General features: G+C 44.1%; 1 protein-coding gene across 1 annotated transcript in view; it reads right to left on the bottom strand.

The window, feature by feature from the left end:
* LOC140454028 (uncharacterized) overlaps positions 1 to 27,080 on the bottom strand; it is a 201,433-nt gene that overhangs the window by 30,052 nt on the left and 144,301 nt on the right. Inside the window, exon 3 of the mRNA XM_072548979.1 lies at positions 22,582 to 22,760. Within this exon, the coding sequence (XP_072405080.1) occupies positions 22,582 to 22,760 (179 nt within the window). The remainder of the gene's footprint in view (positions 1 to 22,581; positions 22,761 to 27,080) is intronic.

The following is a 27,080-nucleotide window of genomic DNA, read 5'->3' as shown; positions in this document are numbered from 1 at the left end:
TCAGATTTTGGGATTTCAGACAAAGGGTTGTTTACCTGCACCGTCAAAATTAGCCTTCCTCCAATTTAGAACTTCAACTGTTATATCTGGTCTATCCTTTTCCATCACTATTTTAAAACTAATAGAATTATGGTCGCTGTCCCCAAAGTGTTCCCCCACTGACAACTCAATTACCTGCCCTGCCCTTATTTCCCAAGAGTAGGTCAAGTTTTGCACCTTCTCTGGTCGGTTCATTCACATACTGAATCAGATTTTCTTGTACACGCTTCAAAATTCCTCTCCATCTAAACCCTTAACACTATGGTAGTCCACTCCCCCTCCTCTCTTGCCTCCCTTTCTATCCTTCCTATAGTATTTGTATTCTGGAACATTAAGCTGCCATTCCTGAGCCATGTTTCTGTAATTGCTGTTATATCCCAGTCCCATGTTCCTAACTATGCCCTGAGTTTATCTGCCTTCCCTGTTCGGCCTCTTGCATTGAAATAAATGCAGTTTAATTTATCAGTCCTACCTTGTTCTCTGCTTTGTTCCTGCCTGCCCTGAGTGTTTGACTTGCTTCTTTTCTCCACTGTACCAGTCTCAGATTGATCTCTTCCCTCACTATCTCCCTGGGTTCCCCTCCTTTACTGGTTTAAATCCTCCTGAGCAGCTCGAGCAAATCTCCCTGCCAGTATATTAGTCCCTTTCCAATTCAGGCGCAATCCACCCTTCTTGTACAAGTCACTTCTATCCCAGAAGAGATTCCAATGATCCAGAACTGTGAATTATTTTCCCATACACCAGCTCCTCAGCCACGCATTCACCTGCTCTATCCTCCTATTCTTACTCTCAATAGTTCGTAGCACCGGGAGTATTCCAGATATTACTACCCACGAAGATCAATATGAACACAAAACAGTATGAATGAAAAATATTCCCAACTTTACTAGAAACAAAATTACAAAAACCTTTAATACTAAACACACAATCTCAAATCCTATTTGGCTCCTAAGGTTCCAATAATTCCCGAGTTTCTTGGAGATTTACACAATTGCTCTCTCTCTCCCTGGGTGTGTGAAGCTGAGTTATCTCTCTCTTAGCCAGGTGGTACTGACCCCTCCTTCCAGACCTGGTAGCACCACACCCCATCCCTTAAACCTCTGGACCTGACACTGCCTCTTCATCACATAGAATCATAGAGTCCTACAGCATAGAAACAGACCCTTCGTTCCAATTCTAATCCCAAACTAACCCGTCCCACCTGCCTGCTCCTGGCCCATATCCCTCCCAACCTTTCCTGTTCATGTACTTATTCAAATGTCTTTTAGACCCTGTAATTGTTCCCACATCCACCACTTCCTCTGGAAGTTCATTCTGCACACACAAACCACCCTCTATGTGAAAAAGATTGTGAAATTCTCTCCTCTAACTTTAAAAATGTGCCTCCAAGTCTTGAAATCCTCCATCCTGGGGAAAAGACGACTCTGTTTATACAAAACTATCTATAGAGGTATAGACAACTCTATCTATACCTCTCACTATTTTATAAACTTCTTTCAGATCACTGTTCAACCTTCTATGTTTCAGTGAAAAAAGTCCCAGTTTATCTCACCTTTCTTTATAACTCAAACCGTCCATACCCAGCAACATCCTGGTCAATCTCTTCTGAGCCCTCTCCAGCTTGAGAATACCCTTCCTCTAACAGGGCAACCAGAACTGGTCACAGTTTCCCAGAAGAGGTCTCACCAATGTCCTGCACAACCTCAACATAAGGTTCCCAACTTCTATCCTCAAAGGACTGAGTAATGAAGGCAAGCTTTGCTAAACGTCTTTTTAACCACCTTCTCTATATGTGATGCAAACTTCAAAGAATTATGTACCTGCACCTCAGCTCTACTACACTACCCAAGGCCCGACCAATTGAATTGAATAAGCCCTACCCTTGTTTGTTGTACCAAAATGCAATGCCTCACATATATCCAAATTGAACTCCATCTGCCATTTTTCTGTCCATTGGCCCATCTCATCAAAATCCCTTTGTGATCTTAGAAAACCTTCTTTCCTGTCTACTATGCAACCATTTTTGTGTCATCCGTAAACTGACTAACCATTCCTTTTATATTCTCATCCAAATCATTTATATCAATGACAAACAAAAGAGGACCCATAACCAATCCCAGGTCACAGGCCTCCAGTCTGAAAAGCATTACTCTCCACCATTGCTCTCTGTCTCCTGCCATTAAGCCAATTCTGTATCCAATTGGCAAGCTCACTCTGAATCCCATGTGACCTAACTTTACTCATTAACCTACCATGGAGAAGCTTGTCATACGCTTTACTAAAACCCAAATAAACAACATTTAACACTCTGCCATCATCAATCCTCATGGTAACTTCCTGAAAGAACTCAACCAATTTTGTGAGAAACGATTTTCCTCAGACAACACCATGCCAACTATCTTTAATCATTTGTGCCTCTCTGAAAGTCCACAAATCCCATCTTTGATAGTCACTTTCAACAGTTTACCCACAACCACAGTCAGACTCACAGGTCTATATTTCCCCGATTTCTCCTTACAGCCTTTCTTAAACAAAGATACATCAGCCACTCTCCAGTCATCAGGCACCTCGCCCATAGCGAGAGATGTTGCAAATATTTCTGCAAGGGCTCTTGTAATGTCCTCTCTTACTTCCCACTACACTCTGGCATTCATTAGCTCAGTTCCTCGAGATTTATCCACCTTTGCATTCTCTAAGACCTCCTGAACCTCCTCTTAGAACATAGAACATAGAATGTTACAAGTCCTTCGGCTCTTGCTGTTGTGCCAACTTGTAAAATAATCTGATGCCTATCTAACCTAGACCGGTCCATTATTAACCATATGTATGTCCAATGCCCATTTAAATGCCCTTAACGTCAGCTAGTCTACTACTGTTGCAGGTACTGCATTCCACGCCCCTACTACTTTCTGAGTGAAGAAACTACCCCTGATATCTGTTTTAAATCTATCACCCCTCAATTTACAGCTATGTCCCCTCATGTTAGCCTTCACCATCCAAAGAAAAAAGCTCTCACTGTCCACCCTATCTAACTCTCTGATTAAGTCACCTCTCAACCTTCTTCTCTTCAACGAAAACAGCCTCAGTTCCCTCAACCTTTCCTCATAAGACCTTCCTGCCGTACCAGACAACATCCCAGTAACTCTCCTCTGAACCCTTTCAAAAGCTTTCACATCCTTCCTATAATGTGGTGACCTGAACTGCACGCAATACTCCAAGTGTGGCCTTACCAGTGTCTTGTGTAGCTGAAGCATGACCTCGTGGCTCCAAAACTCTATCCCCTGATCAATAAACGCCCACACACCATATGCCTTCTTCACAGCCCTATCAACCTGGGTGGCAACTTTCAGGGATTTATGTACCCAGACACTGAGATCTCTTTGTTCATCTACACTGCCAAGAATTTTACCATGAGCCCAGTACTCTGCATTCCTGTTATTTCTTCCAAAGTGAACTACCTCACAGTTGTCCTCATTAAACTCCATTTGCCACTTCTCAGCCCAGTTCTGCATCTTATCTTTGTCCTTCGGTAACCCACAACATCCTTCGACAATATCCACAACTCTGTCTACCTGAGTGTCATCTGCAAATTTACTAACCCAGCCTTCTACGCTCACCTCCAGATCATTTATAAAAGTGACAAACAGCAGTGGCCTCCAAGCAGATCCTTGTGGCACACCACAAGTGACTGAGCTCCAGGATGAACATTTCCCATCAACCACCACCCTCTGTCTTCATTCAGCTAGCCAATTTCTGATCCAAACCGCTAATACACCTTCGATCCCAAAACTCCGAATATTGTACAATAGCCTACCATGTGGAACCTTATCAAACACCTTGCTGAAGTCCATATACACCACATCAACCACCTTACCTTCATCCACCTGTTTTGTCACCGTCTTGAAGAATTCAATAAGGTTAGTGAGGCATGACCTACACTTCACAAAACCTAATCAAATTAATCCTTTCCAGATGATTGTAAATCCTATCTCTTTTAATCTTTTCCAACATCTTACCCACCACCGAAGTAGGGCTCACTGGCCTATAATTACCAGGGTTGTCCCGACTCCCCTTCTTAAACAAGGGAACAGCATTTGCTATCCTCCAATCTTCGGGCAATACTCCTGTCAACAATGATGACATAAAGATCAAAGCCAAAGGCTCAGCAATCTCCTCCCTGGCTTCCGAGAGAATCCAAGGATAAATCCCATCCAGCCCAGAGGTCTTATTTTCATATCTTCCAAAATTGCTTTGTCATCCTCTTTGTCAACCTCAATCCCATCTGATTTTGTAGCCTGTATCTCCGTATTCTCACTAACGTTGCTCTTTTCCAATGTGGATACTGTCAAAACGTATTCATTAAGTGCTTCCACTATGTCCTCAGATTCCACACACAACTTTCCACTACTATTGTTGATTGGCCATAATCTTACTCTAGTCATTCTTTTATTCCTGATATACCTATAGAGGGCTTTGGGTTTTTCTTGATCCTATTGCCAACAACTTCTCATGCCCACCTCCACACCTCCCACACCCCCACCCCCGACCAGCTCCGCCAACCCCCCCACCCCCGCCCAGCACTGATTCTTCTTAGCCCTCTCTGTCTATCTTTTCTGGCTAACTTAACAAAGTGTCCACCTACCTCCAAATCTAATACCTGACCAGGTTCATTCCCAGTACAAAATCCAATATGGCTTCATCCCTTCTTGGCCTGTCTACCTACTGTGTCAGAAAACCCTCCTGCACACATTGAACAAAAACTGTCCCATCTAAACTACTTGAACTATAGCATTCCCAGGAGAAAGTGAGGACTGCAGATGCTGGAGATCAGAGCTGAAAATGTGTTGCTGGAAAAGCGCAGCAGGTCAGGCAGCATCCAAGGAGCAGGAGAATCGACGTTTTGGGCATAAGCCCTTCTTCAGGAATGAGGAAAGTGTGTCCAACAGGCTAAGATAAAAGGTAGGGAGGAGGGACTTGGGGGAGGGGCGTTGGAAATGCGATAGGTGGAAGGAGGTCAAGGTGAGGGAGATAGGCCGGAGTGTGGGTGGGGGTGAGGGCGGAGAGGTCAGGAAGAAGATTGCAGGTTAGGAAGGAGGTGTTGAGTTCGAGGGATTTGACTGAGACAAGGTGGGAGGGGAAATGAGGAAACTGGAGAAATCTGAGTTCATCCCTTGTGGTTGGAGGGTCCCTAGGCGGAAGATGAGGTGCTCTTCCTCCAGCCGTCGTGTTGCTATGGTCTGGCGATGGAGGTGTCCAAGGACCTGCATGTCCTTGGTGGAGTGGGAGAGGGAGTTATCACCGTACACACTGACACACAGAACTTTTGTTTTGCTTCGAGGAGAAGGATGAGTGGGAGACACGACCCAGGTAGTGTTTCAGGTTAAGCAACTGCCCAAATATGTCACCTCATGACCTCTCTGACTGCCTCCAGGAATTGAAGAAATCCGGAACGATTAAGAAATCTAAACTGTACACTCACGTATCCCAACAGGCTCCGCTGCTCCCTGGTGACCTCATGACCTCTCCAACTACCTCCAGGAACTGAAGAAATGGAGTCTAGAGAATGCAGAGAAATTCTACAGTTTTAAAAGCGTCAAAGTTTATTTCTCTGCATTCTCTATTTCTTTCTCCACAGCAAAAACTGATGCAAAATATTTATTTATTATCCTTCCCATCTCCTGGGATTCAGCACAAAGAAAACCTCCTTGATCTTTAAGAAGCCCTACCCTCTCTGTAGTTACCCTCTTGCTCTTAATGTATTTGTAGAATCTCTTCGGACAATCCTTAACCTTATCTGCCAATGTTATCTCATATCCTCTCTTTGCCTTCCTGACTTCTCTCTTAAGAATATATTGATTAAGAGATTCAGTTGAACCTTGTTGTCCTTCTCTAAAATAAGATTCTCTTTTATTCTTGACTGGAACCTCAATACCTTTATTCGTACATTGTTCCTTCATCTTACCCACCTTACTCTTCACTCTAACAGGTACAAAATGTCTCTAAACTTTCATCATCACCCTCTTGAATGCCTGTCACTTGTCAGTCATCCTTTCACCTGTCAACAGTCTATTCCAATCAACTTTTGAAAGTTCTTATCTCTTAGCATTAAAATTTGCCTCACTCCAATTCAAAACTTTAACCTTTATGGAAGGTTTAGCCTTCTCCATAACCATTTTGAAACTAATAGAATTGTGATGGCTAGACCCAAAGTGTTCCCCCACTTTTACTTCAGTTTCCTGCCCAGCTGTATTGCCGAACGGAGCTCCAATTTTGCTCCTAACTGCATATTTATGTAGAAAATTCTTCACCATCCAATCCTTTAACACTGTGGCAGCCCCCATCAATATTTTGAAAATTAAAATTCCCCATTATTGCAACCTTATTATGCATACATTTATCTGAGATCTCCCTACATATTCATTTTTCAATTTCTGTTTTAATATTGGGGGGTCTACAGTACAATCCCATCAAAGTGATCTTTCCATTTTTATTTTCAATTTCTACTCATATAATTTCACTGGATGATTTTTCAGAAATATCTTCCCCAGTTCCATGGTTATGTCTGCAGGAAATGTGTTTGGTTACAAATCCTATCAGATCGCATGGATCAACTGGAGCAGCAGTTCGAGGCAATGAGGAATTTACAGGAGCTCGGAGGTGGGATGGATAGTAGTTGTAGGAAGGGAGAAAAAAATCACAGATACAGTTACGTAGATGGGTTACCTCCAGGAAAGGTAGGAGAGGAAGGCAGATAGTGCAGAAGTCTCCTGTAGCGAGTTCCATCTCAAACACATATGCTGTTGTTGAAAAGGTCAGGGGTGACAGACTCACAGTAGAATGTAGCATGAACAGCCAGGTTTCTGGTACCGAGACTGGCTCGCATGTAATGAGGGGTACGTCAGGTTCCAAATGATCGATTGTGATCGGGGACTCTCCAGTCAGAGGCATAGCCAGACATTTCTGTGGCCAAGATAGAGACATCAGTTGCCTCCCTGGTGCCAGGAGCAAGAATATCTCAGAGAAGGGGCAGAATATTCTCAAAGGAGAGAGAGAGAGACCAGCAGGGGGTCATTGTACACATTGGAACTAACAACATAGGAAGACAAATAGACGAGATTCTGAGGAGAGAATATAGGAAATTAGGCAGGAATTTAAAACATAGGTCCTTGAGGGTAGTAATATCTGGATACTCCTGGTGCCACACCCTAGTGAGAGAAGGAATAGCATGGCTGAGGAGCTGGTGCAGGGGAGAAGGGTTCATATTTTTGGATCATTGTAATTTTTTCTGGGATAGAATGTCGGAAGGACAGATTGCACCTGAATTAGAAGGAGACTCATATATTGGGGGGAGACTTGCTAGAGCTGCTCGGGAGGAGTAAAGTGGGGTCACATGGAACCAAGGGAGATAGTGAGAAAGCAGATTGGTGCAGTTGGGCAAAGGAATGAGTCAAACAGACAGGACAGGCAGGAACAAAACAGAAAATGAGGTAGGACTGATAAATTAAACAGCATTTATTTCAATGCAAGTGGCCTAAGGCTGATGAACTCGGGGCGTGGTTAGAAACATGGGACTGGGATATCATAGCAATTACAGAGACGTGGCTGGGGGATGGATAGGACTGGCAGCTTAATGTTCCAGGATACAAATCTTTGGGAAGGATAGAAAGGGGGGGCCAAGAGAGGAGGGGGAGTGGCATTTTAGATTAGGGATAATATTACGCTGTACTTTGGGAGGATATTCCTGGGTGTACGTCCAGGGAAGTTATTTGGGTGGAACTGAGAAATAAGAAAGGGATGATCTCCTTAGACCATCCAATAATTAGCGGAAAATTGAGGAACAAATTTGTAAGGAGATATCAGTTATCTGTAAGAATAACGGAGTGGTAATGGTAGGGGATTTTGACTTTCCAAACGTAGACTGGGACTGCCATAGTGATGAGGGCTTGAATGGAGAGGAATTTGTTGAGTGTGAACAAGAAAAATTTCTGATTCAGTACGTGAATGAATCCACTAGAGAAGGAGCAAAACTTGTCCTTATTTTGGGAAATAAGGCAGGGCAGGTGACTGAGGTGTCAGTGGGGGAGCATTTGAATTTGATTTGACTTAGTTATTATCACATGCACCTGAGTACAGTGAAATGTTTTGTTTACGAGCCATACAGACAGATCATAATAAGCAAGGACATACAGATCATTGGGTGAAAAAAATCTTGGATAGAAGTATACAGGTTACATGACACAGGGTGTGCGCCAGGCAAGATTAACATTAGCAAGTTCTGCATCATTTGAAGTGAGAGAATCCGTTCATCAGTCTAATAACGGCAGTGCAGATGCTGCTCCTGATCCGGCTGGTGCCTGCATTTAACCTTCTGTACCTTCTGCCTGTAGAAGAGGTTGTTGGAGAGCATTACTGGGTTGTGATGGGTCAGACTGAGAGGATCCTGTGTTCCTTAATATTGTAACCTCCTAACCTACTGCTCCTGTCCTATGTGAATAAACTTTTCCCTTGCATGTATATTTTTTAAGCAGAGCTGGCACTTCCTCCTTAATTCTCCTCTGATCATCTTGTCCACTCTGAGGCAGTTGTCTAACTTCCCTTGTGCTTTTTGTTACTAGTCCAACAAAACTCCCAGGCTTGTCTGGTTTTCCTACATCTGGCTTTCTCCTCGCCCATCAACTCTGTGATTTTGTGCGGCCCACTTCATTACAATGAAAACACCAGAGCTTTTATACTTCTTTGTCCCCTTCAAGGGTTTCTTTTTTACCCTGTGGTAAGTTATCCTTATGATCTTCACGGAGATCTACCTTTCCCTTTCCACATGTGGATTTCTTTTTGTCCCAGTTTCTATCCCTCATGGACTGAAATTGATTCTGGAAGCCAAACTGAGTTTTATGAAGCAGCTCATAATCATCAGCCACTTCAGCTGCTAACCTTACCATTTTAACTCTCTGCTCTTCCACATGAGTTTGCACTACTTCAAAATAATTACCTCTCTCAGGGTATCATCGGTTTGCTCGATATTTAAAGGTCTTATCCATTTATTAAAATTACTCTGTTTGATCCTTTCAAACTCAATATAGGTTTGACCAGGGTCCCTCCTTACATTCCTGAAACGTTGTCTATAGGCTTCTGGTACAAGCTCAGATGCAGTTAAAATGGCTTTTTTCACCTCCTCATACTCCCCAGATCCCTCCTCTGATCGTGATGTGAATACCTCACATGCTCTACCTACATGTTTCATTTGGATCAACAAAACCCACATTGCCACTGGCCACTGCATTTGTTTAGCCACTTTTTCCATATCCTTCTCATCAAATTTAGGCAATGCTTGACATACTTAAATGTTTTCTTACTGGGCTTCTGACCACCAGGGGCTTGCTCCTCCTCACTCTCTTCCTCACTGAGCCAACCCTCAGCCTTTATCTCCAGCCTTTTAAGCTGACTTCACTTTTTAAGTATCAATTTTTGAAGTTCAAAAGCTCTCTCTTTTTCTGTCTCTGCTCTCTCTTTTTCCCTCTCTTCTGCTGCTCTTTTTCTCTGTGTTCTGCTGTTAATCATAACTCAAACTGTCCCATTTCTGCTGCCCTTTCCTTATCTCTTGCCTCTTGCTCAATCTGCTTCATTTGCAATTGAATCCTGGCCATCTCTGTAGATTCTGATGGTTTCTCCAGCAAGTTTAAATGCTGAGCTACAACTGTAATTCTCTCTCCTTTCCTCACAGAAGCAGGCAGTTCCAATTCCAGCTTGTCTGCAAATTCCTGTGGCTTGGTCTTATTCACCTTTCGCAAAACTTCCAAAGTCACCACATACACATCCAGAAAACCTTTGGCGACTGAAAGAGCCATTAATATCCCAAGCTCTGTCTCCCCAACTAAACCACCACCAGGAATAAAGACACTAGCGTCAACTGCTCGCTGTTTAAAATTCCACAAAGTGCCCCTAATCTGTTATGGACTACACCAGACCACTCAAAACATTCTGAAGCAGGCAGCCCAGACCATAACTTTGCAATTTGTTTTGGTAGGTGTACAGTGAAAGTTACCCAGTGTGAGGTAGCTCGGTTGACTATCAGGTTTTAATACAGCCAAAAATGTATTCACAAGATTCACAAAGATTAGAATAAAGACCCCCTACAGAACTCAGTCTATCCAAACTAGACTTAATTATGTGGCTCCCAATATACACAACAGTCCCAATAAGCAAACCCCCTTAAAACACAGTTAAAGAAAGGAACAGATACTTACAGGTTGAAGTTAGAAGGGCAGAAAAAGAGACAGCCTGTTCACACAGTCCCCTGCTGAGATCCCAACTAGTTCTGGACTGATCTCAACTGCTCAGTGAGAGGAAGCCCATTCCTGATTAAGAGCGTTTGCCCAAAACATCGAGTTTCCTGCTCCTCAGATGCTGCCTGAGGGCCTACTGTGCTTTTCCAGCACCACACTCTTGACTCTGCTCAGTTAGAGAGCTGACCACTCCCCTTCCATTATACAGGTCACTGTTTGTATACAAACAAAAAGGCCTTTCAATACCATTTAATCTCTGGACCAAACCAGTCTAATCAGCACCGGGAGCGTTTACGGCCTGTCTTTAAAAAACCAAGGACATAGTATCCTTGAGAAAAGGAACAGCTTTTAGAAAAAAGGAACCAGCTTTGTGACAAGGGATATGGGCCAAATGTTGGCAAATGGGATGATATTAGTTTAGGATATCTGGCTGGCATGGAAGAGTTGGACGGAAGGGTCTATTTCCACACTGTACAGCTCTGTGACTGTAATAGTGTCCCCTCCAGCTGTGAAGTCATCCATGGGGCTCACGAGTATTTTTGTCACTGATCTGACTGTCTTTGAGCAATTTAATGCTGTGTTTTCACAAGTTCTGTGTGAAACAGGATTAATTGTTTATCACGTCCATTGCCTTCGAACCTGTCGACTGCCTTGAATGGCTGATCTCTTTACAGAGTTCTGTTGTTGTGAACTGTTTACAATGGAACTAATTCAGATTTCTTTCAGTGGTTTTGAGTTTGCTTCACTTGGCCATTCTCCTTCCCAGCATGCATCAGAAACTTCCCTGATCAGCCATTTTAGGTTACAAACACTTTAAGAAGGAAGTTCACCTTCTCAACGGCAACAAGGAAAGGGCAATAAATGCTCTCCCAGCCAGCCAAACCCACATCCTTGGAGTGAATTAAAAATAACTCCTGATGTACCCACAGGGTTCTCACTGTTTCTGTAAAGCAAACTCTGTCCCTGTCAATCTCACTTTAATGCAGCACTTCTCGATGGTTTAATCTGCTCTCCCAGTCTTTCCAGTACAATGGCACCCTATGGTGTTTGTACTGCTTCAGATAAAAAATCCAATCACAAGAACCAGACATTAACCACAGCTTGTATCTCAAGACCATGACCTTATTAACATTGAACCCATTTGTGACCGTGTTCCCTCCTCTGTCACCAGGGCCTGGGCAGCATCCTCCTCGTTTGTAAAGACAGATGTTTCCGTGTACATCCCCTTGTCGGTCCCTAATCAGTCCTGCTCCTCCTTGAATCACTCAGTTATTATTTATATGTCTACAGAATACTTTGGGATTCTCCTTCATGTTAGTTACTGGTCTTCTTATAATTCCTCTTCACTTCAGTTATTTGCTTATTCCCCTCCCCTCTGAACTTTCAGTATTCGTACAGGTTCACAATTGTATTTTCTTGTCTGCAAATTCCTGCGGCTTGGTCTTATTCACCTTTCGCAAAACTTCCAAAGTCCCCACATCCACATCCAGAAAACCTTTGGCGACTGAAAGAGCCATTACTATCCCAAGCTGTGTCTCCCCAACCAAACCACCACCAGGAATAAAGACACTAGCGTCGGATTCTCACTGTTTAAAATTCGAGAAAGAGCCCCTAATCTGTTATGGACTACACCAGATCACTCAAGTCCTTATACGCTTCCATTCCCCACGAGAATGGCCTTGAGGCCCTCTTCTTCTTCCTCTCCCACAGACTCATCCAGTCATCCTCCACCAACACCCTGCTCCGCCTCACTGAACCGGTCCTCACCCTCAACAACGTTTCCATCAATTCTCCCATTTCCTCCAAACTCCAGGGGTTGGCCATGGGTACCCAGATGGACCCCAGCTATGCCTGCCTTTTTGTTGGCTATGTTGAACAGTCTATCCTCAGAACGTACACAGGCACTGTGCTCTAACCCTTCCGCCATTACGACTGATGACTGAATTGGTGTTGCGTCCTGCTCCCAGTCTGAACTGGAACAGTTCACCGACATCTCCCACAACTTCCACCCCGCTCTCAAATTCACTTGGTCCATCTTGGACACCTCCCTCTCCATTTTTGACCCAACCATTTCCATCTCCGGTGACAGTCTCCAGAGAGACGTTTACTACAAACCCACACACTCCCATAACTACCTGGACTACACCCTCCTCCCACCCAGTATCCTGCAAGAACTCCATCCCATTCTCCCAATTCCTCCGCCTCCACTGCATCTGCTCAGACGAGGAGACATTCCACTCACGAGCATCCCAGATGTCCACCTCTTCCAAACCCGGTGCCTTTCCTCCTTCTGTCATCCAGACAGCCCTCCACCACACCACCCCCATTCCCCACTACACTGCTCGAAACCACCTACCCAGTCTCTGCATCTACGCATCATCCTTAAACACTTCTGCCAGCTTCAACTGGACCCCATCACCAAGAATATCTTCCCCTCCCCAGTCCTCTCTACCTTCCACAGGGATTGTTCCCTTTGACAAAAGGGTTCAATGTTAATAAGGTCAAGGTCTTGAGATACAAGCTGTGGTTAATGTCTGGTTCTTGTGATTGGAATTAATTTTTATCTGAAACAGTGCAACACCAGAGTGTGTCATTGTACTGGAAACACTGGGAGAGCAGATTGTTGTTTTACACCACTTTCCCCAACATCTCCCTCCCCTGCCCCCACCCACACCCCAATACCTTCCCCTCCAACCGGTAAAGATGCAAAACCTATTGGCACACCACTCGCCTCACAATTTGGCTGCTGTTCCTGACTCTCGCACTTGCAAGAAGTGTATCCAGCTGCAGCTCTTGTTTGACTGCATGACGACTCTGGAGCTGCAGATGGACTCACTGTGGAGCATCCGCAATGCTGAGGAGGTCGTGGAGAGCATGTTTTGCGAACTGGTCACACCACAGTTTAGATTTGCTGAGGGAGACAGTGAATAGGTGACCAAAAGGCAGAAAAAGAGTAGGAAGGCAGTGCAGGTGTCCCCTGTGGTCACCTCTCTCCAAAACAAGTATGCAGCTTTGGATACTGATAGGGAAGATACCCAGGGAGGGCAGCAGTTGCCAAGATAATGGCACCGTGGCAGGCACTGCTGTTCAGAAGGGTGGGAAAAAGACTCGATCGGCCGTAGTCATAGGGGATTCTATTGTGAGGGGAGTAGATAGGCAGTTTTGTGGCTGAAAACGGGACTCCCGGATGATATGTTGCCTCCCAGGTTCTCAGGTCAGAGATTTCACCGATCGACTACAGAGCATTCTAAAAGGGGAGGGTGAACAGCCAGTTGTCTTGGTGCATATGGGCACCAACGATATAAATAAAAATGAGATGAGGTCCTGAAAGCAGAATTCAGGGAGCTCGGAGAGAAGTTAAAAAGGAGGGCCTCAAAGATAGTGATCTCAGGGTTCCTACCAGTGCCACGTGCTAGCCAGTGTAGAAATGAAAGAACAGGCAGGATGAACACGTGGCTTGAGGGATGGTGTAGGAGGGAGGGGTTCAGATTTGTTGGACATTGGGACCGGTTTTGGGGAATGTGGGACTATTACAAATTGGATGGTCTACACCTGAACAAGATTGGAATTAATGTCCTCGGGAGAGTTTTTGCTCCTGCTGTTGGGAAGGTTTTAAACTAATGTGGCAGGGGACTGGGAACCAGAAGAGAAGACAAGTAGACAGCAAGGTGGAAACTGGAGACTGTAAGAACACGCAAAAGAACTGGTGGCCTGAAGTGCATATACTTTAATGCAAGGAATATAGTGGGTAAGGCAGATGAACTTAGGGCTTGGTTGGTGCCTGGGAGTATGACATTATTGCAATCACAGAGACTTGGTTTAAGGAAGGGCTTGACTGGCAACTAAATGTTTCAGGATATAGACACTTCAGACTGTTCAGGGAGGGAAGTAAAAGAGGGGAGGAATTGCATTGCTGGCCAAGGGTGGCTGTGCTAAAGAGGACACTATGGAGGGCTTGAGTAGTGAGGCATTATGGGTGGAGCTGAGAAACAAGAAGGGTGCAGTTACATTGTTGGGGCTGTATTACAGGCCTGGATTAGTGGTGCTGGAAAAGCACAGCAGTTCAGGCAGCATCCGAGGAGCAGTAAAATCGACAATTTGGGCAAAAGCCCTTCATCAGGATTACAGGCAGTCGATTTTACTGCTCCTCGGATGCTGCCTGAACTGCTGTGCTCTTCCAACACCACTAATCCAGAATCTGGTTTCCAGCATCTGCAGTCATTGTTTTTACCCTGAATTACAGGCTTCCCAACAGTGAGCATGAGGTAGAAAAACAAATAGGTAAACAGATTATGGAAAGATGTAAAGGCAACAGAGTGCTGATGATGGGAGATTTTAATTTTCCCAACATTGACTGGGATACACTTGGTACCAGAGATCTGGATGGGGCAGAATTTGTAAGAAGCGTCCAGGAGAGTTTTCTCGAGCAGTACGTCAATAGTCCGACAAGGGAAGGGGCCATATTGGACCTGGTGTTGGGGAATGAGCCGGGCGAGGTGGTAGAAGTTGCGGTAGGGGATCTCCTTGGGAACAGTGACCATAATTCTGTAAGTTTTAGATTACTCGTAGACAAAGATGAGAATGGTCCTAAGGGAAGAATACTGAACTGAGCCAAGGTCAATTATATCAAACTTAGGCAGGAGTTGGGAAATGTGGATTGGACACAGCTGTTGAAGGGAAGTCCACATTTGACATGTGGGAGACTTTCAAAGATCGATTAAAGATAGCGGAGGATAGGCATGTCCTGTTGACAGCAAAAGATAGGAAAGGCAAGATTCATGAACCATGGATGACAGGACAAGCCAAGAGGAAAAGGGAAGCGTACATAAGGTCCAGGCAGCTAAGAACAGAACAGGCCCTAGAGGAATATCGGGAGAGTAGGACCAGTCTTAAACGAGGAATCAAGCAGGCTAAAAGGGGTCATGAAATAGCTTGAGTGGGCAGAATTAAGGAGAATCCCAAAGTCTTTTATTCTGAAATAAGTCGCAAGCGGGTAACTAGAGAAAGGATTGGTCCACTGAAGGATAAGGAAGGAAGGCTGTGTGTCGAACCTGAGAAAATGGGTGAGATTCTGAATGAGTACTTTGCATCAGTATTCACTGAGGAGAGAGACATGATGAATGTTGAGAATAGAAGTAGATGTTTGATTAGTCTGGATCACGTTGACATAAGTAGAGAAGATGTGTTGGGTGAGTTAGAGGTTATTAAGGTGGACAAATTCCCAGGACCGAATGGGATCTATCCCAGGTTGCTGAGGGAGATGAGAGAGGAAATAGCTGGGACCCTGACAGATATCTTTGTAGCATCCTTAAACACAGGTGAGGTGCCGGAGGACTGGAGGGTTGCTCATGTTGTGCCCCTGTACAAGAAGGGTAGTAGGGATATTCCGGGTAACTACAGACCAGTGAGCCTGACGTCGGTGGTGGGAAAGTTGCTGGAGAAGGTACTGAAGGATAAAGTCTATTTATATTTGGAAAAGAATGTGCTTTTTAGTGATCGGCAGCATGGTTTTGTGTGGGGGGGGGGAAGATCGTGCCTTACCAACTTAATATTGATGAAGTGACCAAGTTGATAGTGGAAGGAAGCACTGTGGATTAGATTAGATTCCCTACAGTGTGGAAACAGGCCCTTCAGCCCAACAAGTCCATACCAACCCTCTGAAGAGTAACACACCCAGACCCATTTCCCTCTGACTAACACCCCTAACTCTCTGGGCAATTTAACATGGCCAATTCACCTGATCTGCACATCTTTGGACTGTAGGAGGAAACCCACACAGACACGGGGAGAATGTGCAAACTCTACACAGACAGTTGCCCAAGGCTGGAATCGAACCTGGGGCCCTGGTGCTGTGAGGCAGCAGTGCTAATCACTGAGCCACCATGCTGCCCGATGTTACATCCATGGACTTTAGTAAGGCGTTTGATAAGGTTTCCCATGGTCAACTAATGGAGAAAGTGAAGTCACATGGTGGGCAGGGTGTTCTAACTAGGTGGATACAGGACTGGTTGAGCAAGATAAAGAATAGGAGACAGAGAGTAGTAATTGGAGGGAGATTCTCGAAATGGGGAAAGGTGACCAGTGGTGTTCCACAGAGATCAGTGCTGGGGCCATTGTTGTTTGTGATATACATAAATGATCTGGAAGAGAGCACTGTTGGTATGATCAGCAAGTTTGCAGATGACACAAAGATTGGTGGATTAGCAGAAAGCACAGGGTACTGTCAAAGAATACAGGCGAATATAGATAGTCTGGAGAGTTGGGTAGAGAAGTGGCAGATTTTGTTCAATCCAGGCAAATGTGAGGTGATGCATTTTGGGAAGTCTAATTCTTGTGCGAGTTATACAGTAAATGGAAGAGCCTTGGGAAAAGTTGGTGAGCAGAGAGATCTGGGAGTTCAGGTCCATTGTACCCTGAAGGTTGCTGCACAGCTGGACAGAGTGGTCAAGAAGGCATATAGTGTACTTGCCTTCATCGGATGGAGTATTAAATATAAGGGCTGGCAGGTCATGTTAAAATTGTACAAGACTTTGGTTTGGCCGCATTTAGAATACTGTGTACAGTTCTGGTTGCCACATCACCAAAAGGATGTGGACACTTTGGAGAGGGTGCAGAGAAGGTTTACGAGGATGTCGCCTGGTATGGAAGGTGCTAGCTATGAAGGGAGGTTGAGTAAGTTAGGTTTGTTTTCATTTGAAAAAAGGAGATTGAGGAGGGGACCTGATTGAGGTTTACAAAATCATGAAGGGTATAGACAGGGTGGATAGAGACAAGCTTTTTCCCAGGGTGAAGGATTCAATAACGAGAGGTTTTGCTTTCAAGGTGAGAGGTGGAAAGTTTAAGGGGGATACACGTGGCACGTACTTTACACAGAGGGTGATAGGTGCCTGGAATGCGTTGCCAGCAGAGGTAGTAGATGCAGGCACGGTAGATTCATTTAAGATGCGTGTGGCCAGATGTATGAGGAGGTGGGGAGCAGAGGGATACAAATGCTTAGGATTTGGGTGACAGGTTTAGACAGTGGATTTGGATTGGCTCAGGCTTGGAGGGCCGAAGGGCCTGTTGTTGTGCTGTAAATTTTCTTTGTTCTGTGTTCAGTATTTGTTTCTGATTAACACCATCCACATTTCTTTCAATTTTTCTTTACTCTTTACTCCCTTTGTAATGTGGGATAGAATGCTAATAGCTGGCTGAACGTGTACATTAACTTTCTATGCTTCATGTAGAAGGACATCCAAGCCACTCTGAATACCACCATTTTCCAGTCACTCACCAATTCTAAACATTCCCCTGGGATATTTTTTCCACATTTGGTTACCATCACATTTCCCAAATTCTATCCCATCTGCCTAGTTCCTGCCCACTCCCTCATCCCCATATGGAGGAACCATGTGGTCTTCCAGCCACACATTAACCAGACATCAGGTTCCAGCTCTGGTTGCTCTGACTGTCCCTGACAGAGCTGTCCTGGATGCTCGTGTTCCTTTTAATATTCTTTATAGTGAGGATTTCTCTTCAAAACTAAATTATTGCTCAGTGTTTCAGATTCATTTGGGCATTGGTGACATCAGTTTAAAGTCTTCTTACAGCACGTACAGAGGGTTAAATTCAATTGTAGATGGGCAGCTGGGTCCTTCACTGGGAAACAGGGATTAAATGTTCTTTTCTCTAATCTTGTTTGAAATGAATGATTTGTGCACAGCCTGAGACAGGGATGGTCCTGGTGATGGATTATACTTCTGTTTAATCTCAGTCATGTTGGGTCAGAATGTTTCACATTGATGTGGTCAGAGCTCATTACAGTGGGAGGGATTACAGAGCCTGGTTGTTTGAGGTTGGTTGGTGCTGGAACTGCCCCGTGGAGTATTCCTACATGGAATGGGTTTGTATAGATATAGTTCCAGAATGACCACTCTGTCGAGAAACTCATTGTAAATGGGAGGTGTTGCAGAGCACAGATTATTGACGTTACATGTGAAACCATGCAATGGTCAGTTGTGGGGTCGTATTCAAGCTCTCTCACCCTGAGTGAGTTCCAGATCGAGTTACTTACAAAGTTATTGAGATGTACAGCATGGAAACAGACCCTTCGGTCCAACTCGTCCTTGACAGCCAGATATCCTAAATTAATCTAGTCCCGTTTGCCAGCATTTGTCCAATATCACTCTAGCCCGTTCTGATTCACATCCTCATCCAGATGCCTTTTAATTGTTATAATTGTACCTGCCTACACCACAGCTCATTCTATACATGCATCATCCTGTGTGAACAAGCTGTCCCTTAGGTCTTTGTTAAATCTTTCCCCTCTTTCCTTAAACCTATGCCTTCTACCCTTCTCTGGGAAAAAAAAACACCTTTGCTATTTACCCTGTCTGTGCTCCTCATGATTTTATACACTTCTGTAAATTTATTCCTCAGCCTCCGATGCTCCAGGAAAAATAGCCCCACTCAATTCCTGCAACTCAAACCCCAGCAACATCCCTGTAGTTCTTTACTGCACTCTTTCAAGTTTAACAACACCTTTCCTTTCAGTGAGCAATCAGAATTAAATGCAGTATTCCAAACGTGGCCTAAGCAATGTCATGAACAGCTGCAAAATGACTTCTACATTCCTGGACTGAATGCTCTGACCATTAAAGCTAAGTGTACCACATGCCTTCTTCATTACCATGTATACCTGCGACTCCACTTTCAAGGAACTATGAACCTGCACCCCAAGGTCTCTTTGTTCAGCAACTCTCCCCAGGTCCTGACCATTAACTGTATAAGACCTGCCCTGACTTGCCTTGCATTTATCTAAATTAAACTCCATTTGGTTGGTTTGTACAATGGTTGGTCTCTGTATGATGTTTGGTCTGTGTGATGGTTGGTCTGTGAGATGGTTGGTCTGTGCGATGGTTGGTCTGTGTGATGGTTGGTCTGTGAGAGGGTCGGTCTGTGAGATAGTCGGTCTGTGTGATGGTTGGTCTGTGTGAAGGATGGTCTGTGCAATGGTTGGTCTGTGTGATGGTTGGTCTGTGTGATGGTTGGTCTGTGTGATGGTTGGTCTGTGCGATGGTTGGTCTGTGTGATGGTTGGTCTGTGCGATGGTTGGTCTGTGTGATGGTTGGTCTATGCGATGGTTGATCTGTACAGGTCTCACGGAGAAGAGGCAGTGAGCCCCCATTTTTATGTTTTTCTTTAGTCCCTAAACTGTTCAAATGTCTCTCTTCCAGATATGAGGTAATTCATTGGGCTCCTTAATGGATTTTGTCACTTATTTGCCTTTGTTTGAGAACTTTAATGCTGTGTCTGTTACCAGCTATGAATTCTGTGCAAAATAGGCTAAACGTTTTTTTAAATATTCATGAGATGAGGGTGTCACTCACTGGGCAGGATTTATTGCCCATCTCTAATTACCCAGAGGGCAGCTAAGGTTCAACCACTTTCCTGTGGGTTTGGAGTCACATGTAGGCCAGACCAGCTAAGGATGGCAGTTTCCTGCCCTGCAGGGCATTACTGAACCTGATGGGTTTTTCTGACAATCGGTAATGGAGTCATGGCCATGACTAGATTCTTAATTCCTGACTTTTTAAATTGAATTCAAATTCGGGTCCCCAGAACATTAGCTGGTTTTCTGAATTAACAGTCCAACAGTAATACCATTAGACCATCGCCTCCCCGTGTGACCTTGATCACATCCATTGCCTTAGAACCTGTCGACTCTCTTGAATGGCTGATCTCTTTACAGAGTTCTGTTCTTGGGAACTGTTTACAACGGAACCAGTTCAGATTTCTTTCAATAGTTTTAAGTTTGCTTCACTTGGCCATTCTCCTTCCCAGCATGCATCAGAAACTTCCCTGACCAGCCATTTTAGGTTACAAACAGTTCAAGAAGGCAATTCACCTTCTCAATAGCAACAGGAAATGGGCAATAAATACTCTTTCAGCTGGCAGCACCGACATCCCAGGAGTGAATTACAAATAATTCTTTATGTACCCACAGGATTCTCACTGTTTGTGTAAAGCAAACTCTGTCCCTGTCAATCTCACTTTAATGCAGCCCCTCCCAACGGTTTAATTTGCTCTCCCAGTCTTTCCAGTACAATGGCACCCCCTGGTGTTTGCTTCGGATAAAAATCAATTCAAATCACAAGACCTAGATATTAACCGCAGCTTGTATCGCAAAACCTCGTCCGTAATAACATTGAACCCTTTTGTGAACATGTCCATTTTTAATTTGAAAAATTTGCTTCATTCTTAAAAAAATATACACACACATAGTTACAAATGCAGTTCAGTTCTGTACAGCAGCATATCAAGGAAACAAACAAACACTGGAGTTTGACTCTTCCCAAACAAACCAAAGGTATCTCTGACTTGAACCAGATGATACTTAAATGCAGTTGAGGCATTGAGAGGGTCCAGTAACTGAATGACCCCCATTTACCTTCAGCAAGACGATCTCAGACAATAGTCTTTCCCCACTGCACCTTGGTGGCAGCTACAACCCTCAGCACAAAGCCCTGGACCTTGGAATGTGCCAATTGGCAACACTCATTTGGAGTCAACTCCTTGTTCTGGAAGACCAACACAAATTTCAGGCAGACCAAAGAGCTTCCTGCACCGAGTTGATGGCCCTCCAGGCACAGTGGATGTTTTACTGGATCTCCCGAACCATATTTCCAGCACCTTCAGATAATCTGTCCTGATGGTGAAGGAGGTAAAGGATTGGTTGGCCCATTCCCAAAGGACATGACCTCATTTTTGCTTCTTCCTACCTTGGTTCCCAAGGCCAGTTCGACCTGGTCACTGATGCTCATGCGTCTGCGCACTGACAGTGGATCCGAGCAGAAAATGGCGACTGTGTTCCCTCCTCTGTCATCATGGCCTGAGCAGTATACTCCTCTTTTGTAAAGTAAGATGCAAAGTGTTCATTTCACACCTTAACCGTACCCCCTGACCTCTGTGTGAATCCCCTTATTGGTCTGTAATCAGTCCTACTCCTCCTTGAATCACTCAGTCGTTATTTCCATGTGTATGGAAGACTTTGGGATTCCCCTTTATTGTCAGCTGCCACGTCTTTTCTCATAATTTCCCTTTGCCTCAGTTATTTGCTTTTTCACCTCCTCTCTGAACCTTCAGTATTCGTACAGGTTTGCAATTGTATTTTCTGCCTTACACCTTGTCATAAGGTACACTTTTTCTTCCCAATGTTAATCTCTACCTCCTTTATGTAGCCATTTGTGAAGTTCCTGGTTTTCCCAATAACCTCTTGTCCCAGTCAATCTGACCAGCTCTGCTCTTACCCCGTTGAAGTCAGCTCTCTGTCAATTGGATTGCTGCATGTCATTCTCCACCATCATCCTGGAGCTGATGATACAATGATCACTGTCTCTGGTCTCTCACTGCCACTTCATCCAATTGGCCCACCTCACTTCCAAGGACCAGGTCCAACAATACATCTTTCCTACAACTTGGTGAATGGGCTGAGTCAGTCACATGGTGAGTAAATGTGCTACATTGACTGCAATTAACTGAATGCTGTAATTTCAGACTGACTGATGAACACAGTTAGTTTCATCATGATCAAATAATCAAAAATGCATTTTTAAACATAGGTTCCTGACAGAGTGAACTTTGTCAGGTTCCATGATCAGGCTGCAGGGGGTTATGAGCTGTTAAAGATCCAGATCCCAGGAGGGACCTCTCGGTTTCTCGATCGGTCAAAAGAATTACCAGGAATACAGTCTGTACAAAGCAAGGTTACCAGTTTAATAAAATAAGGCAGCCTGGCACAGTTTTGTCCAGCAACACAGAAGTTAAAGCTTCTGTGTTCCGTGGAGAATTTGTGCAATTACATTCGAAAATTAAACATTATTTATATGTTTTTAAGAGACAGCACAGCCTTAATTACAAGAAAAGAGCAATCACATGTAATAAGCTGACATGATTGACAGTAGGCTAACCCAATGATATTTCCTCCTGGGAAATAGTGTTGTCTTACGTACATCATCATCTCATACTGCAGTTCAAGGTTAGTTCGAGTGGCCAGTTAATGTCTTATGATTCATTTATGAAGACTCCATTGTCTGCTTTACCTTCTAATTCTGCTAACTCAGCAAAGCAGAAATGCAGGTTCACAGTGTCAAATCATAACTTGAAGCCATTTTGTTGTGTTATTTTAAGTTGAAAAGCCATTTTGTGATTAACAAAAGCCTACATATATTTGTTGCTCCTGACAACAGACTAAATTCAAATTTTAAATCCTCACTGTCACCTCAAAAACGTGGAGTTCACTTTGAGTGTTGCATCTCTTACTGAAGTACTCTCGGGCTGGAATCTCCATTTTCTGTTGTGTATCCCAGACATTTACTGAAAACCAGCGAGACTGACTCCTTGAGTTTCTGAGTAGTTTGAGGAGCAGTAGCAGCAGGACCTTCCTGGAGCAGCCTGAACCTGCTGAAGTAAAATAATATCATTAAAAAGGAACTGGCTGCAACAACCATCAATCCATAAATACAAGCACAGCAACTGAAATAAACAGGACACAGAAACTGGCCAAAAAGTAAGGTATGCTGGGACTACCTCAGTCTGAGACAAAGGGACATACAGAGACAATTCTAAGAAAGATTCAAGCCCCAACAATTGAAGACAACCAGAACTCATTTGCAAGTGTGAAATGGCAGTTTTTATGTTTTAAATTCATTCCCAGGATGAAGGCTTCACTGGCGAGCATTTATTGTCTATCTTTAATTGTCTGGAGGGCAGTTTATGAATGGAACATGTAGGTGAGACCAGGTAAGGATAGCTGTTTACTTCCCTAAAGGTTTTTCCAACAAACGACAATGATTTCACCATCATCACTCGAATCTTCATTACAGATTTTTTTCATTGTTCAACCACCTGTCATGTTGGTGGGATAGGTTCCCAGGACATTACCTGGGTTTCTGCTTTAATAGTCTCATGACTCGCTCCCCCTGACAATAAAACAAAGGACCAGGTGCATATTTTGGATCCAAAACCAGACACCCAGGCCCTAAAGTAGACACGTCAAAGGGTTCACATCAGCTCGCCATTAAACACTAGGACCAACATTTCAAGGGGATAAAACCAATTAACTTGATAGCTCTGATTGGTGAACTTCTTGGAAAAGTGGCTTCATTATCTGAGGAATAAAGAAAGAATCTGAAGACCCCAGTCAGCAGAGAACAGCCCCACTGAGGGGATTATTTAACTCTGTGTTCACCACTGAGGAAGCAGAATTCAGAAAGACATTGACAGAGTAAGTGCTCCTGCCATACCAGACTGTAACACTCATCACTGCAGGAAGGAGCTGGCCCTGTATTTCACCGAGACATCAGGGTGACTGTCCCGGTAACTCGTGTGGTTTCTCACCTCTGAGATGTTTCTGACCCCACTGGGAGTGATGTGTTGTTTAAACATCACTGTCACTCAGCAACAGAGACATAATTCAGCCGAGCTCACTGGATATTCCCCTCAACTGGAACGATGATGGTCACTTTCCTGACACCACCCCCCTCCTTATGTCAATGCTACCCTGGGGTATTGCTTCCTTACTGGGAGCACAAAGTTAAAAATCAAACAGCACCAGGTTATATTCCAATAGGTTTATTTGGAAGCACTAGCTTTTGGAGTGCTGCTCCTTCATCAGGTGGTTATGGAGAATAAGATTGTAAGATACAGAATTTATAGCAACAGTTTACAGTGTGATGTAACTGAAATTATATATTGAAAAAAACCTAGATTGTTTGTTAAGTCTCTCGTCTTTGAGAATGACCGTGTTGGTTTCAGTTCTTTCATATGTAAATCGCAAAACCTTTTTTAAAAATCACATTCAAGTGAACTTTAACAATTGGTGCCATGTCAGTCCCAATAATGTATTGAAGGTTTTCTGTGTGAGGCTGTCTGTGCCACAATGGTCAGACTGATTCTAATGTAAAAAACGGATTTACAGAATCTTACATGGATTCAATGTGTTTTTGAGCAAAGTAAAACGTAATTCTGCAAGTACAAATTCACCCCACAAACGTATATGTGTGTATGTGGGTGGGTGTATGTGGATGGGGAGCAGGGGTTGTGAGTTTCTGTGAGAGAGTGTGTGTATGTGCGTGAGTGTGAGAGTGAGTGTAGAGGGCTGTAGGTCTGTGAGAGGGTGTGTGCGGGAGCATATGTGTTTGCGGATGAGAGTGTGTTTGTGTGTGTGTGTGTATGTGTGTGTGTCCCTGTTTGTCTGTGTGTTTGTAGTGCAATGGGGTCACATTGTCTGAGTCGCATGAGTACCTGCCACATACATGGTGGGAGGTGACCCCACGGGTAATGGAGGTATCCGTGTTTACATTCTGACACGTCTTGCAGCGTCTACCGTGACAAGCTTGTATGGCGTTGTCCTGAAAGACGGGCAATTTACGACAATGATCTGTTTGAGGTTTGGTGGTTGTTTCAAGGTGAGATATGGAGAGGTGGGGAATGTCTTGGCAAGAAATTGAGACCCTTGCTAAGAACTTCAATCTCTTCTGGTTGAAGGTATGGTCCATTAAGTTTATGATTGCCTTCCCCACGGTGATAACATTGGTGTCATGTCAGTCCCGATAATGTATTGAAGGTTTTCTGTGTGAGGCTGTCTGTGCCACAATGGTCAGACTGATTCTAATGTAAAAAACGGATTTACAGAAACACTGTGGTGCTAGGTTGGGCTTGGCTACTGCTGGTGGTGATGCAACGTTTCTCCAATTTCTTGTTCTTGGCGTACATATACCTGGTGTAGTTTTGTCGCCTTGCATGTTGTTTATCTCATACACTGCAGGCAAGGATGACCTGAGGCATGGTACATTGGTGAGATCAAGCAGAGGCTACGGCAACGGATGAATGGACACTGCGCAACCATCACCAGACAGGAGTGTTTCCTCCCAGTCGGAGAACACTTCAGCGGTCTGGGATATTCGACCTCAGACCTTCGGGTGACCGTCCTCCAAGGCGGACTTCAGGACAGGCAACATCGAAAAGTGACCGAGCAGAGGCCGATAGACAAGTTCGGTACCCATGGGGATGGCCTCAACCAGGACCTTGGGTTCATGTCACACTACAGGTGACCCCATTGTACTGTACAACACCAGCGTCTCCAATTAATGGGAGCATTGAGAGTAAGGAAAGGGTTTGTAGATTTATCTCATGGAACAAACTACTCTGACAACACTGTTCTTTCTGTAAGAGCAGGGAATCTCTCAGCCTGACACTGTGGGAGCTGAAAGCAAAATGCTGCTGGGGACCTTCAGACTTCCCTGGAGCCAGCACTCAGTGAGTTAATCATTTCAAAATCCACCTCAAAGTTGGAATGAAGGAAACTGTTCCAGAAACAATTTGCTGCTGTTTGCCTCCTGTGTTTCATGTTGTTGACTAGTTTATTCAAAAAAACACACACACAGCTCCAACAACATGTTGTGTCTGTGCAGGAAATTGTTTAGGTCAGTTTTGGAATACTGATTTCTCCCTCTATAGGAAAGATGGTGTTAAACTTGAAAGGGTACAGAGAAGATTTACAAGGATTCTGCAGCGGTTGGAGAGTTTGAGCAATCGGGAGAGGCTGGATAAGCTGGAGATATTTTCCATGGAGTGTCAGAGGTTGAGGAGTGACCTTATAGAGGTGTATAACATCATGAGGGGTATGAATAGGGTGAATAGCAAAGGTCTTTTTCCAAGGCTGAAGGAGTCTAAACCTAGAGGGCATAGGTTTAAGGTGAGAGGGAATAGATAAGGGGCAGGTTTTTCACAGAGCAGGTCGTGTGTGTATGGGTTGAACTGCAGAGGCGGTGGTGAAGGCTGGTACAATTACAGAATTTAAAAGGCATCTGTATGGGTACCTGAATAGGAAGGATTTAGAGGGATATTGGCCAAATGCTGGCAAATAGGACCACATTAATTGAGGATATCTGGTCGGTATGCTGTACATCTCTGTGACTCTCAGAGACAGCTTATATCTGTCATGGAGTTTTCTGCCTTCAGTCCCTGGGGCACATTTCATTCAAATTCAGTCTCATCAGGAGCTCACTGTTTGCTGCCCTGTTTTGGGCCAGTTCATTTTCACTCGTCTCAGAGAGACAGCTTGTCAGGGTTTGTTTGATGATGATTCTTTCCAGAATCAATTGTTCAGACATTCGGAGGGCAGCAGATAATCTCAGCAAAATACTGAGGCTGCTTTCCCACCATCTCTCCCAGATGGAAGGATGACAATCAGTTTGATGGTCATGTTTGTTTCGGAGTCCTGTGGGAAAATGTGAAGCATGTTTTACACAGAGGGAGAATTCCTACTTTAAGAAATTATATGAAAATCCAATTCCTTTTCCAAGCATGGTATTTCAGCTGATCTTCAAATCCTCTTTATCCATCAAAGGTGAGATTTGGGATCGATCCAACAAGAGATTAATCCAACACAGTTGGTGATATGTCTCAAAATCCATATTTCATTGTACACAAAGTAAGTTTGATTGACTTTCCTGACCTGAAACACCAATCCCAATCTTCGCACATTCACTCAAAGCTGCATTTCATTTAATTTCCAGATTATTACCTGATGGCTTCTTGTAAAATGTGGTCTGATTAGTAAGTTTGCAGATGACTCGAGGATTGGGGGAGCTGTGGATCGTAAATGGGATTGCCAGAGGATGCAGCAGGATATGGATAGGCTGGAGACATGGGTGGAGAAACGGCAGATGGAATTTAATCCAGACAAATGTGAGGTGATACTTTGGAGAAGTTCTC

This window comes from Chiloscyllium punctatum, chromosome 3 (assembly GCF_047496795.1).
Source record: "Chiloscyllium punctatum isolate Juve2018m chromosome 3, sChiPun1.3, whole genome shotgun sequence".
Classification (NCBI taxonomy): Eukaryota; Metazoa; Chordata; class Chondrichthyes; order Orectolobiformes; family Hemiscylliidae; genus Chiloscyllium; species Chiloscyllium punctatum.
The sequence above is the reverse complement of the archived record's forward strand: the minus strand, read 5'-3'. Positions and strand labels throughout refer to the sequence as shown.